The sequence below is a fragment of the Mastigoproctus giganteus genome, chromosome 11 (genome assembly GCF_048544385.1).
Source record: "Mastigoproctus giganteus isolate SK-2022 chromosome 11, ASM4854438v1, whole genome shotgun sequence".
NCBI classification, from domain to species: Eukaryota; Metazoa; Arthropoda; class Arachnida; order Uropygi; family Thelyphonidae; genus Mastigoproctus; species Mastigoproctus giganteus.
The window spans coordinates 107,684,152-107,704,343 of record NC_143585.1 but is presented as its reverse complement, the minus strand read 5'-3'; the positions used below and the strand labels follow the sequence as shown (position 1 = coordinate 107,704,343).

The 20,192-nt window shown below is 36.6% G+C and overlaps 1 protein-coding gene across 1 annotated transcript in view; it reads left to right on the top strand.

The window, feature by feature from the left end:
• The window catches only part of LOC150078339 (serine/threonine-protein kinase 10-like), a 387,198-nt gene that overhangs the window by 158,629 nt on the left and 208,377 nt on the right, over positions 1-20,192 (top strand). The window contains exons 8-9 of the mRNA XM_090385108.1: positions 2,937-3,060; positions 16,905-17,190. Coding sequence (XP_090241234.1) covers positions 2,937-3,060; positions 16,905-17,190 — 410 coding nt within the window. The remainder of the gene's footprint in view (positions 1-2,936; positions 3,061-16,904; positions 17,191-20,192) is intronic.

Genomic DNA, 20,192 nt, shown 5'->3' with positions numbered 1-20,192 from the left:
CAGACATACCCTTCCACCTATTTAAAGTTCCCTTCATCCATAATTTGCAGAATTCAAAAATTAACTCTTCAAATTTTGAAGTACCAGCACTATGCTAAAGCATAGGCAGCTGGAGCTGACAGTCGAAACAGAGAATGCTCTAACTGCCAAAACAGACATCGTAAATTTAGCTTGAATATTACCTTTCCTTGATAAGAGTAGTCAAACCTTATTAGCCTATACTAGTGTACCACAACAAAATTTAAAGTAAACACTTTAAAACCATATTTATAAGCACTTTTAGCGAGAACACATATAATAACAACCATCACAGCTGACTGCCATTGTTGAACATCCCATCCTATTTGACAGAAGAAAAAATGGATATTTTTATCAAACCTTTTCCAATTCAGCCATTGTGGGAAGAAAGCCCAAAAATGTCTCTGCCCTCTCCGATTCCCTGCACTAAGAGGTAATAGTGCAAGTCCTATGAGTGCCAGAAAACCTTAGCCATATCCAGTGCCTGTACCATTGGAGACCAATCAAAGGTAGTACCAGCAAGATAATCCCACCTCTGCGTACAAATATAGACCCTTATAGGGGCTAGGGAAAAAAATGAACTAGTAAGCCAAATACAGTTAAATAAGCCATTAAATATATACCTATGTGGGCAGGAGCAGCAGAAAGCTTTCTAATCAGAAAGCAGTGCATAGCACCCGCTTTCTGATTAGACCGGGGTTCGAGCCCGTGACCACCAAATAGGGAGGACGCAGAAAGGTCAGGGAATGACCACCGCATATTCCCAGCCCAGATAAAGGGTAAGGGTTGGCGTCAGGAAGGGCATCCAGCCGTAAAAAGATTTCATGCCAAAACAGTAAAAACGCTGACCTAATATATATAATGGGAAAAAGGCGAGGACAAAAAAAAAAAAAAAATATATATATATATACAAAATGCTGTGTCCAGTATATAAAGTTCAAAGACAAGTAATGGTAGTAAATAGTAAAGATATATGAGAAAAACACTGCCAAGTATTAAACTTCAATTACAAAATTGAGTAACATGGAAGTATTTCGAACTATCTGAATATACAGATGGAATTCCAGAGCACTTTGGAGCAGGCTTATTCAGTGTTATTCTTCATCCAATGGAATATCATAGAAGATGTTTGACTCAGCATCCATTCCTGACCACATATCACAAACATCTGTTTCATCTAGTGCCTTGAACACTTGGAAGGAGATTTGGTGACCAGATGGATCATATTTCCTTTATTATCGTGCTAAAGGATGGTATGTGGCAAAAATAACAGCAGATGATTTATCCCACAAGGGTAGTGCAGACTGTAGGCTGGTGGCAGTGGTGTTTTGGTCTGGAGAATGTTTTGCTGGCAGAGATCAATCACACCATTATTGTTGACCATGTGCACATGTCAGTCAAGCTGCTATTCCCTCATAATGGTGTCTTGTAGCAGAATTGTACCATTCCATCAGGCCAGATATCTGCAGGAATAGGCCACTGAACACTAAAAACCTTCCCTTCCTCCCATGCCCCCTCTTTTCCTGCTAATTCCTCTGGCTTGAACTCATTGAACATCTGTGGAATGAGGCTGAATAGATGAGCCATCCTTCAGTGTGGAACAGTTATAAGCTGGTGTATACAGATAGCATTGTAATCCCACATCTCTAGATGTGTTCAAGCACCCTGCACACATCCATGTCATGTGTGCAAGCCATTCTGTGAACTTGCAATGGCTCAACTTGATGTTAGTTAAGCAGTTATTTCATTATTCTTTCAGTGTATAATCTCTCTAATCATCAATCATAATATCTAAACAGAAATTTTGTCACAAAAATATGACTAAATGCAATTTGACCCAAGAGGCCATTTTGCTGATAAAGTTCCATTGTAAGAACATTTGTTATAGCAAAATGCATTATGTGAATTTCATTTGATGCTATGAAAATTATAGCATATTGCTTAACTTAAGTTTCTCAAGCACTAAATTAAAAACACCATTGAAGAATGGTGAATTCAGTTTCACAATAATGATCTAGAATGCCAGAACCTCATGGTCATGGAAAAATTAATGCTGTTAATAATAAATGTCCCTAGAGTATATTTTACAGCAGAATTCCTAGCTAGTTTACTGATATTGTCTGTTATGTTGTGCTATCAAACATCTATTTCTGTAGAGTCCACAATACTAGAATTTTGTTAAACTGCTATATTGATAGTTGTAAATTATATTATAACATATGATAAACTTTAATTTAGTGTGTTTTCCAATATTAAACAATAAACTCATGCTATAGTATGCTTGAGCAGTTCATTAAAAATTAAACTTCATGATGAAGTGTAATTTTCATTTTTCTCTCTCTCTCTCTCTCTCTCTCTCTTGAAGGCTTAATAATCATGCATCTTATGTATTTTAAAGCAAACATGGTAAGGCTACAAATGTGATGTTTGAAAAAACTTGATTGTTGCATACTGATTCAGAACTGACAGGAAGTTTTTCCTCTGTGTGTGCAGTGTTTTTTTAATTACAAAATTTGGTTGAGAAACCTGTAGTTATATTGCCGAAATAGTATCTGCATTACATTCTGTACAGAGTTTGATTATTAGCAAATAATTAAACTGCTTATAGTTTGCATTGGCTGTAGATTGGAATCTACAGCCAGTGCAATGCAAAATGCAATAACACTCAACGAAGCACTCTCCCCCCCCCCCCCCCTTTTATGTAAAAACAAACAATTTCAAAAGGTTTCTGAATGCTGGATTTACGAAATTTTGCTTTTTACTGAAACCCTGACGTGTATATGTGTATGTTACGTAATCATTTAATGTTATCATATTAAAATATGTAGTGCTGTTGTTTTATCACTGACAGTTGCATTAAATGCTGTGGCAGTCTTAAGGTTATCATGTGACCTATTTTTACATTCTGATATTTCTAGGACTCAAAATCTAATATATGCCGAACATCACATTTAAGCATTGAGAGTGAGGTAGGTGGGGATAACCTATCAAATTTCAGTGAAACTCTGGAAGATGCTTTGGTGGATCAGAAACGTGAATATGGTACAGTATGATTTTTGCATATTTACTGAAATTTCTTTTAGATTTGCACTCAAAAGAATATTGAAGTGTTTTTTAGTCATCTACTTTACCATAATCTACCATAAAAATTAAATAGAATAAACAAAATTTATATATGTACATACATAGCAAATCAAAACAATTACCCATTTGAAGTAAAAGGCTTGTTAGCTAAAAAAAAAACATTTGAAACTTGGTGCTTTTTAATGAATTTCTTATTAACTCAATTCTTTTGCATTGAGTGGACATAATGCATTAATCCGAGAATAGCATGCCATTTGATTAGTACCAAACTTAGGGTAATTGAGAATGAAAAAAAAAAAAAAAAAAGAAAGAAATAGGGTTAATTGAACTTCCTTGACATAGGATTCTCTGAGCAGTGCACGCAGGTTTCTAGTGTAGGGTTTTGTCAATGATTTACAGGAATTTTGCTAGCAGAGACAAAGAAGTGATAACTCATTATACAGGGTGTCTCAAAAATATTGGTACAAACGTTTAGGGGAGGTAGGTAACATCTAAAGGAATGTGAATCGCATAGGAACCCATAACCGGAAACGTCACCATAAGTCGGTAGACGCTGCTGTTCATCAGTTCGCGGGAGGGAAAAATTTCTGATTTATTCATTCAAGCAGTAGTCGCTGCACGAAGAGCATGCATCGATATACGAACTGTGAGCTGGCAGACATGCAGCTAGTGTATGGATTACCAGAGGGCAATGGACGAGCTGCTCAACAAATTTATGGGGAACGCTTCCCAGACAGACATGTACCGGACCACCGTTTGTTTGCGCGTGTGCATCAAAATTTGTGCAATTATGGGTCATTTAGAGGTAACAGGAGTAGTGCGGGCAGACCACGTTCGACACAAACTCCTGCCATGAAACAAAGTGTGTTGAATGCCATCCAGAATAATCCTACTACCAGCACACGTGCCGTTGCCTCTGCCTTAGGAGTGTCTCGTTGCCATGTACAGCGTGTCTGGCACGACGATTCCTTACACCTCTTTCATCTCCAAAGGGTTCAGTTACTGCTCCCCCAAGATCATGCTGCACATGTGGCTTTTGCGCAGTGGTTTCTCCAAGAAAGTGTTCATGATTTGAATTTTCCAGCCTATGTTTTGTTCACGGATGAGGCTTATTTCACTCGGGAAGACTTATTAATCAGCGCAATGCTCATGTGTGGGCTCACGACAACCCACACGGTGTGTGCCTCCATGCGACACAACATTGCTTTTCAATAAATGTGTGGGCAGGTATGGTCGGTGACTGCTTAGTCGGCCCATGTCTGTTACCATCCCGCATGAACTCCGCTAAATATCGGATCTTTCTTGAACAAGTTCTACCAGGGTTACTTGACGATGTTCCAGCAAATGTAAGACGCAACATTTGGTTTCAACATGACGTGTCGCCTGCCCATTATGGAAAGTGCGTTCATGAGCATTTGAACAGGCGTTTTGGGCGTCAATGGATTGGCCGTGGTGGACCCGTTGCTTGTCCCCCACGTTCACCTGATTTATCAAGCCTTGATTCATTTCTGTGGGGGCCCTCAAATGTATCGTGTATGAATCACCTGTGGAGACTGAAATGGATCTCGTGGCGAGACTCGTCTGCGCTGCTGCTACTGTCAAAGAAACTCCAGGTGTGTTTGACCATGTCCGTCAATCCATGCTGCGTCGGTGTCATGCATACATCGCGTCTCATGGTGGAACCTTCGAGCATCTGTTGTAACATCATGAAATACATCCAACTCGTACTCTTGTTAATATTATGTCAAATAAATGTTTGCCACTAATTACTGTCTTGTGTCATTTCTGCTTCTTGTGCCTCTGCTACAACTTATCCGTGTCGTTTCCGGTTAGGGTTTCCTATGCGATTCACATTCCTTTAGACGTTACCTACCTCCCCTAAACGTTTGTAGCAATATTTTTGAGACACCCTGTATAAGACAGTGATTTGGCCACATCTTGAATACTGCATACAAGTTTGGAAACATCATTTTAAGAAGGATGTAAATCTAAATTGTAGTGTTTCGTATCTGGACATCCTTGAGAAGAGCTGATTGAAGTGTTTATGGCTTTTTAAATAGGTTCGGTAAATTAAATGCTGATGGCATCCTTACTATTTTTCAGATAACAGACATTAAGGGGCATAAATTTAAATTGGAAAAGGAGAGTTGTAAGAAAGATGTATAGAAATTTATCTTCGGCAATGGTAGTATTAGTATTCATAATGGCACATGATGCAAGGAAGCAAAGTTGTACAAAAAGAAAGAAAAAGAAACCTATCCACATCAACTGTCCATCCTCTCTAATAATTTATTCAAACTACCCACATCCACAACACGAGATAATTTTTTTCTAACTATCAACTGCTCTCTGGCTGAAAGCAAATTTCTGCACCAATACTTCCTTCCCTACAAATTTGTGTTCTTATGTGTGTGTCATCCAATTAGTTGGATGACACACACAAATACTCTCGCACCCAGAGTGGGCGTGAGAGTACGTGAACAGGCGAAGTTTTTACGGCTCAAGCAAATAGTGCAGTTTTTGCTTTTTTATTGACTTAAATTGGCATATTAATTTATTTTTTAGAGTTGCTTTATATTCCTAGTAACAATACTTTAGTTTAAATTGAATTTAAATAGAGATTTTGTAGGTTATTACTTAGTATCGGTAAGGGTAGCAAATCCACCTCTGGACAGGTTTTTCAGCTCCCGCGAGCGCTAGGGTTTTTAATTATACTCAGCAGCTTTATTGACTTAATTGTTAGATTAAATTATTTTCTATAAGTAGCTTATAGACCTAGTCAAGCTCTATGGTTTATTTTGAATTTACATAGTGCGATTTGTAAAGTAAATAATATCGTACATTAACCATTCGTAACTTGCCGCCATTGTTATACGATACAATGTGTGCTAGCGTAAGGTTTAACGGAAAACTGGATAGCGAGTATAGTAGTATCAATTAATCAGTAAAATTTATTAATCTTATTAAATTTCATCATCAATTGAATTGTACTTTTTTAACTAAATAAATATAGCGACCTAGTTATTACAAACGTAACATTATAAATTAATTCATATAAGTTGACAGGGGATAAGAAAATCATATAACGTAACTTGGAGATAATATTCGATACCGAAATACATATATATAGTGTTATAACTGCATTGGGATATAGGTTTAGGGTTATATTTTGCATTGGAATTTTATTGAACTTGAATAGAAATCATGACTCAGACCAGAGCAGCAAAGCAAAAGGCTCAAACTAGTGGAAGTGCTATGGCTCAGGGGAGAACTGAGGGGGGGGGGGGCAGTTGTCCTCTGAATCACAGTTCTATTGAAATGCACCGATTGTTTGATGTTTGTGAAGCAATCAGGAATGGGACATGATATTGCCAAGGGGAATGTCTTTGTGTGTGCGCGATGTAAGGAGTGCGAGGAAATCAGGCAACAACTTGGCATTGTTATGGGCTTATATGAGAGTTTGAAGGACGGTGGATGCCCTCGAAGGATTTAAATTGAGGGCCCATCAAACTCTCAGCTACCCACATCAATGCCAGAGCTTGCACTTGAACATCAGGCAACAAAGCGGAAACCCCCAAGGCAGAATGTGCTGATCCCAAAGGAAATAGTTGTTGTAGGTGACTCTATTATCAGGGAAACTGGGAACATATTGTGCAAAAAGGATAGATGAAACAGGACCAGGGTATGTCTGCCAGGGGCAAAGGTTGATGATGTTGTAGGGCAGATATCATCCTTTAAGGACACAAAGGGTGATATTGTGTACACGTTGGCACTAATGATATTAAGAGTGGAAGACCAGCAGAATAACTTAACAAGTACAAGACAATGCTGAAAAAAATCCGTGAGTTAGGATGGAATTTGAAAGTCTCTGCAATTCTGCCCAGACACGATGGGAGGGCCTTGTCGATCAATTCGGCCCTGGAGAGATTGTGCAAGGCTCAAGGGGTAGAATATTTCTCAGCCTGGTCTGTGCTTGTTAACAGGAGAGACTGCTTCTACAGGGATGGGATACACTTAAATAGAAAGAGGGTGCAGGAATATTTTCTGATGATTTCGAGGCAGAGTTAGGTGGGTTGGAAAACTGCTAACTTGGAGGGATACACGTACTAATAGATTAACAGTACCCGCTGGCAGAGGTAAAAGTGATTCTTGCACTACTTCTAGAAATGCAATTAAGCAGCAGCCGGGAAAGCAAGGCAGTGGGAATTTCCAGGACTGCTGGGAGTCATAGTGGAACGAGTAAATACATGGGCTGTTAGGGTAACTAAGAGTAGAAACAGGTGCATGTACACCAATGCTAGGAGTATTGTTAATAAATTCGATGAGCTTGAAGTGCTAGTCAAGACATCAAAGGCAGATATTGTTGGGATATCGGAGACATGGTGTCACACAGACATAAGCAGTGCAGAACTAGAATTTGGGGAATACAATGTGTACAGAAAGGATAGACAGGAAAGGAAGGGAAGAGGGGTTATGCTGTTAGTTAAGAAACACATAAAATCTGAGTAAGTGCATCCAGTTGATGTGGGTGGACAATGCAATGTTGAGTCTGTTTGGTGTGACATAAGCACTGGGAAAGGAAAAATGAGAGTTGGGTGTGTGTTATAGGCCTAATGAATCCGATGAGTATAATGAGCAATTGTGCAGAGAAATAGAGGGCCAGTAAATTAGTGTCTTATAATGGGGGATTTTAATTTCTCAGATATTGACTGGAATTTGTCGGTTGGTCACTCGCACACTAGCAAGGATTTTGTGGATTTATTGGATGATTGTTTTCTACAGCAGCATGTTTGGGAGGCAACTAGAGGGAGTAATACTCGTGATCTGATTATCAGTAGTGATTCTTCATGCATCAAGAATCTACAGATAAAGGAACCACTAGGTGGCAGTGAACACAGTGTGCTGAAGTGGGATTTACTCAAAGAGGTAACTACCATCAAAGGTAAAGGGAAGGGTTTTTTCTTTCTTAAAGGTGACTACTGTGGTCTGAGACAGTATTTAAATTCTATACGGTAGAACAAACTGATGATGTTACCAACAGCAAATTCAAAATGGGAAGCATTGAAAGAATTAATCTTGGAAATTACTAGGCTTTTCATACCAACAAAGAAATATTGTTCAAGATTTAGGCCTAAATGGATGTCAAATGAACTAATTAGACATGTTACAGAGAAGTAACATGTTACATGTTACTAATTAGACGTGTTACAGAGAAGAAAAATGCATGGGATACATATAAATTAACATGTGACACAGAAGCCTATGATAGATATATGCTGGTCTGTAACCAAGTTACAAAGGAGGTTAGGCAGGCGAAGGCAGATTATGAGAAATCTTTGGCAAAGGAGGCAAAGAAAAACAGCAAAGAGTTCTTTACATATGCAAACTCTAGAAGTAAGGGAATGAATCAGATTGGTCCACTTGATATCAATGGTTCAACTGTTGATAATACTGCCCAGGTAGCTAACAAACTGAATGAATGCCAGAGGTGTATTCAACTCTGGCAGTAAGCTAGATAATCATGTAATAACTGAGAATAAAGTGGAGGAGAAATTGTTGAAGATAAACACAAGAAAGGCACCTGGGGTGGATGGAATCTATCCAGTTATATTAAAGGAGGCGGCAGAGGAAGTAAGCAAACCCTTAGCCATAATTATGGCAGCTTCACTGGACTCAGGGAAGGTACCCATGGACTGGAGATGTGCAAATGTGACCCCAATCCACAAAGGAGGATCAAAGGGAGACAGGTAATTACAGACCTCTTAGTTTAACTTCTGTTCCAGGGAAATTAATGGAGGCACTGGTTAAAGAAGCATTGCAGGATCATCTAGACAAGACTTCACAGTTATAGCTTGGACACAGCATGGGTTTGTTAAGGGGAAGTCTTGTCTGACTAATTTGATTGGATGGCAGGATTGGATACTATGATGTAGTCACAAAGGAACTGGATACAAAGAATAACTTTGATATCATAAATTTGGTTCTTAGAAAAGCCTTTGATACTGTTGCACATGATGGAAGACTGCTGCACAAATTGGAGCAGTGTGGCATTGGAGGCAATTTGCTGCTATAGATAAAGGGATGGTTGAGTGGGAGAAGACAGAGTGGTAATCAATGGACACTGCTCATCGTGGACTAATGTTATTAGTGGAGTCCCTCAGGGTTCAGTGTTGGGTCCATTGTTGTTTTCTGTATTTATAAATGATATTGATGATGGTATATCAGGCTTAATGTCCAAGTTTGCCGATGATACGAACGTTGGCAGGGTTGTTAATGACAGTACGCTGCTGCAACAGGATCAAGAAAAGTTGAGCAGATGGGCTGAGAGGTGGCAAATGAAGTTTAACATTGACAAATGTAAAGTACTACATATGGGAAGCAGTAATCCCAAAGTAAAGTATGAACTCTGTGGTACCACACTGACAGTGGTAGAGAATGAAAAGGACCTGGGGGTAATTGTGCAGGCAGATATGAAGTTTTCTGAGCAGTGCAAACGGTCTGCAAGAGTAGCTCATGGTGTCTTGTCAATGAAATATACAGGACTTTTCCTAGCAGTGATAAGGAGGTGATTATACCCTTGTATAAGGCAATGGTCAAGCCACGCCTTGAGTACTCTATACAGGTCTGGAAGCCTCATTTTAAGAAGGATGTAGAACTGTTGGAACGAGTACAGAGAAGGGCAACAAGATTAATGAATGGAACAAAGGGTTGCTCTTCCAAAGAAATGCTTAAGTTTTGCAAATTACAGTGTCTGGAGACTAGGCACCTGCAAGGTGATCTGATTGAGGTGTATAAAGCATTGAATGGTTTGAGCATGCTCACTGCGGATGGGATTCTTCCTCTTGCTCAGAATAATCTCCTGAGAGGGCATAAGTTCAAATTGGGGAAAGTCGATTGTAGGATAGATGTGCGGAAGTTTACCTTTAGCCAGCGGGTGGTTGATTGCTGGAACAAACTTCCTTCTGTTGTTGTAGAAGTTGATAACTTAAATAGATTCAAGGCAGAACTTGGCAAACATTTGGAGCGAGTGGATGATTGAAATAAGGGGTTGTTTTTTTTTTTTTTTATTTTGGCTGATGCTGTATAAGCTTGCTTTCTTGCATCATTTGTCTTTGCTAATGCTAATTGGTAGGATGACATCCACATTTTATTTACTCAATCTATTTAAGGATTAAATAATTCAGTCAGGTCTCCTTGGTGCATTGTTTCCAGATACTGCAATTTGCAGAACTGAACTCTTTTATTATGGTAAGAATACCATTTTGTATTTTGTATTAATCTTGTTGCTTTTTTCTTCACCTGTCCACATCCTTCCTAAAATGAGGCTTCTTTATCTGTGTAGTACTAAAATTCTTATTAATCATTGCCTTAATAATCCCTGGATAATCTACTGCAGGATTATTACCTACTTGTCCCTGCTAATAAAGTTCCTGTATATCATCGACAGAATCCCATGAGTTATACTAGTTGCCCATCTGCACTGCTCAGAACTTTGTCAGATTATATCAGTAACCCCTAAGTCTTTTTCATTCTCTGCTACCATGAGTGTCACAGCACCCAATTCTAGAGTTACTTATATTCAAGGATGCCTCCGTAGCCCGGTGGGAAGGAGCAGCAGTGCGTAGCACACGCTTCTTGATTAGACCAGGGTTCGAGCCCGTCACCACCAAATACTGAGGATGCGAAAAGGTCAGGAAATGACCACCACAAATTCCTGGAGCAATATGGCCTTAGTTGCTAATGCTCCTAATTAAAAAAAAAAAAACTTCTATCCAAATTCAGTACCTTGCATATATCAATATTAAAACCCAATTTCCACTTCTCAGCTGATCTGCCTAATTTTTCCAAGCTTTCATACAGTAGCATATGTTGATTTCTGGTGTTAACCACTCTGCCATTCTTTGTATTATCACAAACTTGGAACATTGTCTTCATCAGTATCATTAATAAATATAAAGAACAGGACTGTGACCTACCATCAGACTCTGAGGGACTTCATTAATAACATTAGTCCAGTGTTATTAATGAAGTACATTGGCCATTAATAACCTCTCTTTCCCTCCAGCTCACCTCACTGTGTATTTGAGTTTTATAATAAACCTTGTGTTGTGAAAGTGGGTGGTTTTAAGGGATTGATTGATTATTTCAAGGGGTGGGAAAATGAAGTGATTTTTTTTTCTTTTTTTAATTTAATCTCCAATGCTATATGAACTTGCTTCCTTGCATCATTTTGCCACTGCTAATATAAATAATGTGTACTGGCATTGGCAGCATGTAGCAAGGAAGCAAAGTTTATAAAAACATCAGCCAAAAAAAAAAACACTATTTGCCCTTTTCTGTCTTTTATTAATCTTGTTGCTCTTTTCTATACCTGTTGCAAAAGATCCACATCCTTCCTAAAATGGGGTTTTTATACCTGTGTGTACCTTCTCTGAATTTATTTATTCAATTCCCCAACACCACGTGGAAGTTAACCATCCTTTTTCAGTTTAATTTTATGCTTTACCCTTTTTCAGATGATCTTATGTGTGTCATATGAAAAAGGGTAAAGATATCATCATCTAACTTAATCCTTTTAAAGCCTTATACTCTTCATTTAGATCACTGCACAGATGCCTAGTTTCTATAGACTGCAATTTACACTTCCAAAAGACCCCACTCTTTCCTGGTAAGAATAGCCTTTTGCACCCCAACTAATATTGTTTCTCTTCTCTGCATCCTTTCAAATAAATCTGTCCTTCCTAAAATGAGGTTTCTAAACTTGTATACAGTATTCCTGATGTGACCTAACAATTGCCTTAAAGAATGAAGTAATTACCTCTCTATCCTTACTCTCAAGTTCCTATATATTATTGGCAGAGTCCCATTTGCTGTTCCAGTAGCTTGCCTGCATTTCTCAGAGAATTTCATGTCAGAGTATACAATTACTCTTAGATCTTTTTCATACTCCACTATCTTGAGTTTGGTACCATGCAGATGATATGTTATTCTGGTATTACTGCTATTCCAAATGCAGTACCAATAATTTATCATTGTTAAACCTCAGTTGCCATTTTCTATCCAATCTACTGTCATTAACCACTGTACCTATCATTATATCATCAGAAGGCTTAGACATCACATTTGAAATACCAACATCAATATGATTAATAAATATTAAAAACAGTAAGAAATATAACACCAAACCCTGTAGAACTCCCATTCATCACATTAGTTCATGAGGAGTAGTGGCCCCTTTATAACCACTCTTGTCACCTGCTACGTAACCATCCCTTTATCTATACTGGTAACTAGACCTTTATGCCACATACTTCAGTCTATACAACAGTCATACATATGATACAGTATCAAAGGTTTTACTGAAATCTGTATATATGGTATCAGAATTATTCTTTGCATCCTTGTAGTAGCTAATCGGATTGGTAAGGCATAAGTTCCCTTTAACATATAAATGCTGACTGACTTATGGCTCCACTTCTACTAAAATGATTTTGCATTGCTTCTTTCATTTTTGATTCCATTATTTCCCTGGTACAGAGGTTAAATTACAGATCTGTGAGAGAAAGAATTAATAAAGACATTAATATATCACATGATAGATTAAGTTGTTTTTATTGGAATGTACAATTAAATTAAAACACCTCAATACCAATACTTAAAACAGAAACACGATTACAGTATGAATTTACATACAGTACAGTTTATCTGACATCTTTTTTTTTGGTCTAAATCTTGAACAGTATCTCTTATTTAATATAAAATATTTATATTAATTACAAACATTGGCTTCTATGATTACTTCTCTAATCGCTTCCCATTTGGTGCTGTTTTGACATTCAAATAAAAGAACAACTTAATCTATCACGTGATACATTAGAGTGACTTTATTAATTCTTTCTCATATGGTAGGTAGGTAGGTACAAACTTGTGAATAGGAGATCTATTTGCACATCTTCAGTATGCGAATACTTCGCATACTGAAAAGATTCAAATCTTGAATCTAAGAATGTTTCCATTATGATGGCTAAAGGTTTAATTACCTCTTTTGCAGCTTATTTTCATAATTGGATAGATTGCATCATTTCCAATCACTTTGTTTGCTTTTAGCTGCAGCAATTTCTCATCCACTTTACTTTCTGTTATTATAAAATTGCTTAAATCCCAATCAGTATTAGCTACAGTTCTATTAATGCAATGTCTAAATTGATTCCTGTCCACTGGACCAATGTGATTCATCCTTTTCCTTCTGTTGTTAATATATGAAGAATTCCTTTATTTTTCTTTGCATTTTTAGCCAAATAGTTCTTGTAATCTGCCTTAGCCTACTTGACTTCCTGAATAACATGATTACACACTAGTTTGTACCTACCTAACGTGTGACTGCGTCTCCCTGAACATTTAGAATCGTCCTGTTTTTCTTCACTGCCGGTAAGCTCATTAGATTGTCTGACATCCATTTCTTTCTAATCTTGAACAAAATCTCTTAGTTGCTATAATATGCTTAGTGGTCACTATGATTACTTCGTTGGCAATTTACATTTTTGAACATTGGGTGGTTCCATTGAAAAGAGTTTTGAAAATTTCTGAATCCATTATAATCACCTTTGTGAAAGTAAAATCCCTTCCCTTTGCCTTTGACAGCAGTAGTTGTGTTTTTTTTTTTTTTTTTTTAATAAATCCCACATAAATATGCTATGATCACTACCACCTAAAATTTCTTTCACTTTAAGGTTAATACGTGGTGAATCACTGCTGATAACCAGATTGAGAATACTGCTTGACTCTCTAAAACGTTGGTGTAGAAAGCAATCATTTAAATATTTTGCTACTGGGTGAGTGGCCAACCTGAAAATTCCAATTGATATCTGGAAAGTTAAATCTCCCTTGATAAGACATTCTAATTTGCTTGCTTGCTATATGTTTTTAGTGTATTTATTTATAATGCTCATTACAGTCATAAGCCATATATCTGTCTCACTTTTTTTTTTCCCAGTGTTTGTCGCACCAGACTGACTCAGTTATTACACCAGCAATCTCTGACTACTGGTTGTACTGTTTTATTGCCTTTGTGCTACTTAACTAAAAGCATCAAGCCCCACCACATCATGTTTGCATCTTCTGTACATATCAGAGTGACACCATGTTTCTGATATGACTAACATCAGCATTTGATGACTTAACATGTACTTCAAACCCATCAGATTCAATGAGTACACTGATATCATTAGTATAAAAGCAAGTCGCGTTTTTTGTTTTTGTTTGTGTTTTTAGTAACTCGTACATAGCCCATGTAATTGCTAGTCTCATGTGGACTTTAGCAGGCCATGTAATTCTCCCTCTTCTGCTTTTCTCTTTACTGTATGTAAAAGTAGATGCAATGCATGAATCAGTTTCACCCATTCTTGCTGCTGCTCTTAAACTGTTTATCTGTGTTGCCCCCCCCCCCAAACTAGCAGTTCTCTTACCCACCAAACACTCACTAACATCAGCAAATATTCTTGCACTTCTTCTATTTAAGGATATTCCATCCCTTTAAAAACAGTCCTGGCTATTAAAAAGTACTGGCCATGCTGTTAAAATTATACCTCATAAGTTTGCACAGCCTTTCCACAGATGAATAATATTTTGCTAATAAAGTAGTTCTGATTTCAGTTAAATTTAACGTAGAAGAAAATCTTATAGCTGACAGAAATGAGTTTAAAGGAACATACAGTTTTTTTGAGAAAGTAATGTATCAGTAATTGCCACTCAGCTTAGTAAAACTAATACGTATTTTCCTCTCTCACACTTCCCTTTGAGGTTTGTGTATATTTTATTCACTAATTACAGTGAACAGTTTGATTTTTACCTCCATTAATATATCAGCTGTTTGCAGTTAATTTTAAGTGTAGATTTTGAAAAATAATTCTTAAAATTTCACATTGTGTCATAAATTCTGTATGTACAGATTATTGTATTTACCCATAATACAATATCTTACTACAATTAAGGAGGTAAGTAGAGTTGATGTGAACACTTATGTTTTACCTGTAAATAATATTTGTATGTGCCTACAGATGGCAGTAATGCCGGGGAGAGTTAACATGCTCAAACTTGACTGTTTCATGAGACTCTTTCTCTCGCCTCCCCCCCCCCCCCTCAGTAACAGAAAGACAGTTGTAATGTGAATATGTATGCAGTTCATTTATGTATTATTGCTTATTGTTTGTTTCTTCTGTGTTTTGCTTAAAAATTTTAATCCAATGCTTAGCATTAGTAGAGCATACGATGCAAGAAAGCAAGCTTAGGCTGCATAAGCTTGCTTTCTTGCATCGTATGCCTCTACTAATGCTAAGCATTGGATTGTTAAAATTTTTAAGCAGAAGCAAAGGAAGTATCTAAATCATCCTGACAGTTATTTGTGTTTGGACAATTTATAACAAAATCACAGAGGAAGAAAACTCTACTGTGTTACTAAATGTGCATATTCTTTATACTTTGGTTGCAATATGATCATGGCAAAACGTGAGCTCCACATGTTCTGTGTTACCTACACCACAAATCTGAGGATGTATCTAACTGGAAAAATTAATACATGCCTTCCCCATAATGAAGACCTGATGATACCATATTCCCAAAATCATGAAATAAAGGAAGCAATGATGAATATAGTGAGGATTCTTGTATTGCATACTTTGATGGGTTGTCCTTCAACAGATTTGGACTAATCAGAAAATTATAATATGCTACACTTAATTAAACAAGAAGAGTTGAATGACTGTTTGTGATGTAAACTTATCTAAAGAGCCAGCAGAATGTCTTGGTTCTAGGTACAACAGTTAAGTTGTAACCTAGACCCATGGAAATTACTTGAATCAGGAATTAAAATTACAATATATTGAAACATCACAAAGTGTCTTCAAAATATTTCATTATGAAATATGTTATGTTTTTATAAAGATACTAGTGGTTTTCTGAACAAATTACATTGAACACAATCATAATGAATGTCATATATTGCAGTTCCATCAGTTCCTCTACTCAGTACTGTTGGTTTGAAAGAAACGTGTAAATGCTGTAAAGTACCACATGACTTTGCTGTTGGTTCCATATTTGTGAGGCAGCAGTGTGAAAAGAGAGGAATTTTTACCTAATATGAAATATGTTCCACTTGTTGAGCTAAAAAAACATATTTCTTCTACCTTTACATATAAACCTTGGATTAATGAAGGATTTTGTTAAGCCTCTGGATAAAGATGGAAGTAGATTCTGCTATCTAAAGGAATTGTTTCCTAATTTAACAGTTGCAAAACTGAAAGCTGAAATTTTCTTTGCACCTCAGGTAAACTCCTTAAAGATAATGTATTTGAAACAAATCTATAGAATATTGAACTGATAATTTGGCGATCATTTAAAGCAGTTATGCACAGATTTCTTGAAAGAAGGAATGAATATAATTATGAATCCTTGTGTAAACTTTACTGCAATGTTAGAATTATATGATAATGGGCTGTTGAATGTCTTTAAATTCATTTTCTTCTCCATTTCTAGTTTTTTCTCTCAGAATTTGGGAGATGTAAGTGAAGAGAAAGGGAAATTCTTTCACCTGAAAAAGGTTGCCCACCTCCAAACTGTTTCGTTTTACATGATCATCACCCAACAGTAACAGACGAATTTGGCTATTGTAACAGTTGTGCCATTAAACCCTCCACTCCAACAACAACCTTTAATAGTTAGCATATTGACATTTTTTTTTTTTTACTAAATATTTTTTGGCTTATAAGATGGTCTTTATAATGTTGTTATTACTATTCTTTGTTTAGATAACAAACAGCCAGATATTTTGGAAATTGTAAAAATAAAGGCAGATAATGAAAGAGAACAGGAAAAGAACAGAACAGAACTTTTACATCCTTTTCTTTCTGAAAATGAAGTCGTGGAATGTAAATATGATACAGCTGTTGCTGCCACTCTGCCAACCACAGATGTTAATGAATCAACACAAGCTGCAACTTCTAATGGCAAATATGAACAGGTTCCACATTCTCAGAGTGACCTACAATGGGAAGAAAAATTAGCTTTTGGTAACAGTGTAATTACGGTTGAATGGTAAGTATTTCTCTGCAGTTTTTCACATAAAAATACAGTAGAGCATCGAAAATCCAAATGTCAGTAATCCTGATGCGCCTGCATTTATTTTTTTTATGCTGGTGCCATAAAATAATTGCAGTAAGCGAAGGCCATTTATTTGTGGTTCACACACCACATGAAAGTATGATTATTTTAAGCTTAAAATATTTTGATCAATATACAAACAGGATTTCTTTAATATGTGGTTGTGTGATTTCTTGGTTTCTCAAGGGTAAGAGGAGAGTGATTCCTTTTGAAGTGAAACTTCTTTAAGTGCACGCTAGACGATTTTCACATGGGAGTAACTTGTGTCTGTGAATTGACAAAAATCACCACGAAAATGACATACACCATATGTAGCAGTGACACGACATAATCAGTATCCTCACACGTGGCCATGGTGTAACTCGCACGTGTGTCGCGTTTACATTTTAAATTGCTATATCTCAGCTTCTGGCAATCCAATTTTAAAAATTTAAAAACCAAAATATTTCTTTTGTCATTCTCTACCATATTTCATAAAAAATTTCGAGGGAAAAATTTTATAATTCAACATGCCAAAAACTAATAGTAAGCATTGTAAGGTATATAGGTCATGTATATGTACAATGTGACTACCGAAACCACCTCCATTAAGTTCAAAGGAGAGATCTCTAAAAATTTTGTAATAAACTTTTAAAAGGTTAAAAGGTGTCACTGTATTAAATATTTGAAAATATTTAATACAGTGAAATAATAAATGTTTCAAAATATTCTAAAGAAGTTTCACTTAACTTGCGCTGTGTGTGCTCAGTACACAATTTTTTTTTTTTTTTTTGTCTCCACAACAGTATTTTTGATAAGTTTGAGAATCCCAACAAATCAGAAGTCTGAACTACCTCCGGTCCCAATTAGTTTGAATTATCAACTCTCTACTGCGGTGGTTTTTGACCTTTTTTTAATAACAGCTCCCCTAAGTAATTTATTTTATTTTGTGGCACCACTGCTCAATTTTCTGCCTGTTAGATCCAATTCTCTCTCTGTGTATATATATCTAATATTAAAAAATATGTTATATGATAGTTTTTACAATAATATAACTATAAACAAAATTACAATTTATAATACAAATTATATATATAATAATTTTATTCTTTATATAGAGGTACTAAATTATAGATCACCACAAAATTGAAGATTCCATACACATTTTTATAATGAAATAAATATATAAATATTAAAAAAATAAAAATAAAAAGTTTTTTTGTAACTTAAACCCAATTTACATGCCACCCCTGGAATGTTGTGGCACTCGAAGGTGCATGGCACCTTAGAGTGCCATAAAAATTTTTTTTTTTTTTAAAAGTTGCATGAGTTGTGTACATGTACAGATGCAAATTGTTGATAAATTCTACAGGCTGTGCTGCCATCTGTTAATTGTGTTTACAAGTAAGGATGGCATTTTTATATTTAAGGGTATTTCAAAAATCAATATAAGAAGGTGGAACCTTGCAACCATATCGGAATGTAACTAACATTGTCTGGAAGGGTTCCAGATGATGTGAGGTTATGTAAGTCAAATTTCAAGAAACTCTGGAATTCAGATCTAGTAGTTGATGAAACTAAATCAAATGTTACATATCGAGGGTTTAGTGACCAGTTTCAGATGCCAGACCGTTTGCATCTGGAAACTGATTTTCTAAAACTGGGAAAGGATTCCTCAGACCCACACAACTACTGACCAACAGCTTTAATGAGTTGTGTAGGAAAAGTCACAGAAAAAATTATCACTAATGTGGTTCTTGGGCAGTAATAACCTTCTCAGTACAGCATATCATGGTTTCAGTAAAAATCATTCAACGTTAGACTTATCAGATTAGAAAAAAATGTACATAATGCTTTCCTCTGAAAAAAACTTTGATATAGAAAAGTGTGCAATACAGTGTGACAGTGTGGGATTCCTCAAAACATATATCTCTTGTATTACATGGACATCTTCCTAAATTATCCAAAATTTCTTACAACATATCAAGTTAGGCTGCAGACTGCCTTTCAAAATATTTCACACAAGGAGAAGGTATGCTGCAGGGATCAGTCCCACCCTTTCTGCTATCAAAATAAACACTGTAACTTAACATATACCAATAGCTATTGGTTTGATGATTTCAGTATTTCTTATCATTCTAAGAATGTGCAAACTATACGATTGCAGCTACAAGGATTAGTAAATGAAGTAAGCAAATGGACTTCAGGATCACCACACAGAAAACTGCATGTATACACTTTTGTAGAAAACAAAACCTACACCCTGATCCTGAACTGCAACTTGATGAACATATGATCCAGTAGTGTCAATAGCATCAGGCCACGCCTTGAGTACTGCGTACAGGTCTGGAGGCCTCATTTTAGGAAGGATGTAGTTTTGCTTGAGCGTGTACAGAGAAGGGCAACAAGATTGGTGAGGGGAATGAAGGGATCCTCTTACCAAGAGAGGCTTAAGTTCTGCAAATTGCAGTGGCTGGAGACTAGACACCTGTGCGGTGATCTGATTGAGGTGTATAAGGCCTTGAATGGGTTGAGTATGCTGAATTCTGATGGGATCCTTCCACTTGTTCAGATTACGAACCTAAGGGGCATAAATTCAAATTAAGGAAAGACAGATGTAGAATAGATGTGTGGAAATTTGCCTTTAGCCAGCGGGTGGTTAATTGCTGGAACAAACTTCCATTTGTCGTTGTGGAAGTTGATAGGTTAAATAAATTTAAGGAGGAACTGGACAGGCATTTGGAGGGAATGGTGTGATTTTTTTTTTTTTTTTTTTTTTTTTTTGGCTGATGCTGCATAAGCTCATACACTTGCTTTCTTGCATCACATGCCACTACTACTGCTACTACTATAAGAATCTTAGGTCTCATCTTAGATAAAAAAAACAACCTTTCCTTGAACATATTAAACTACTCAGAGTTGTTCTTTCTGCAACAGCTTGGGGAACACATCGATGT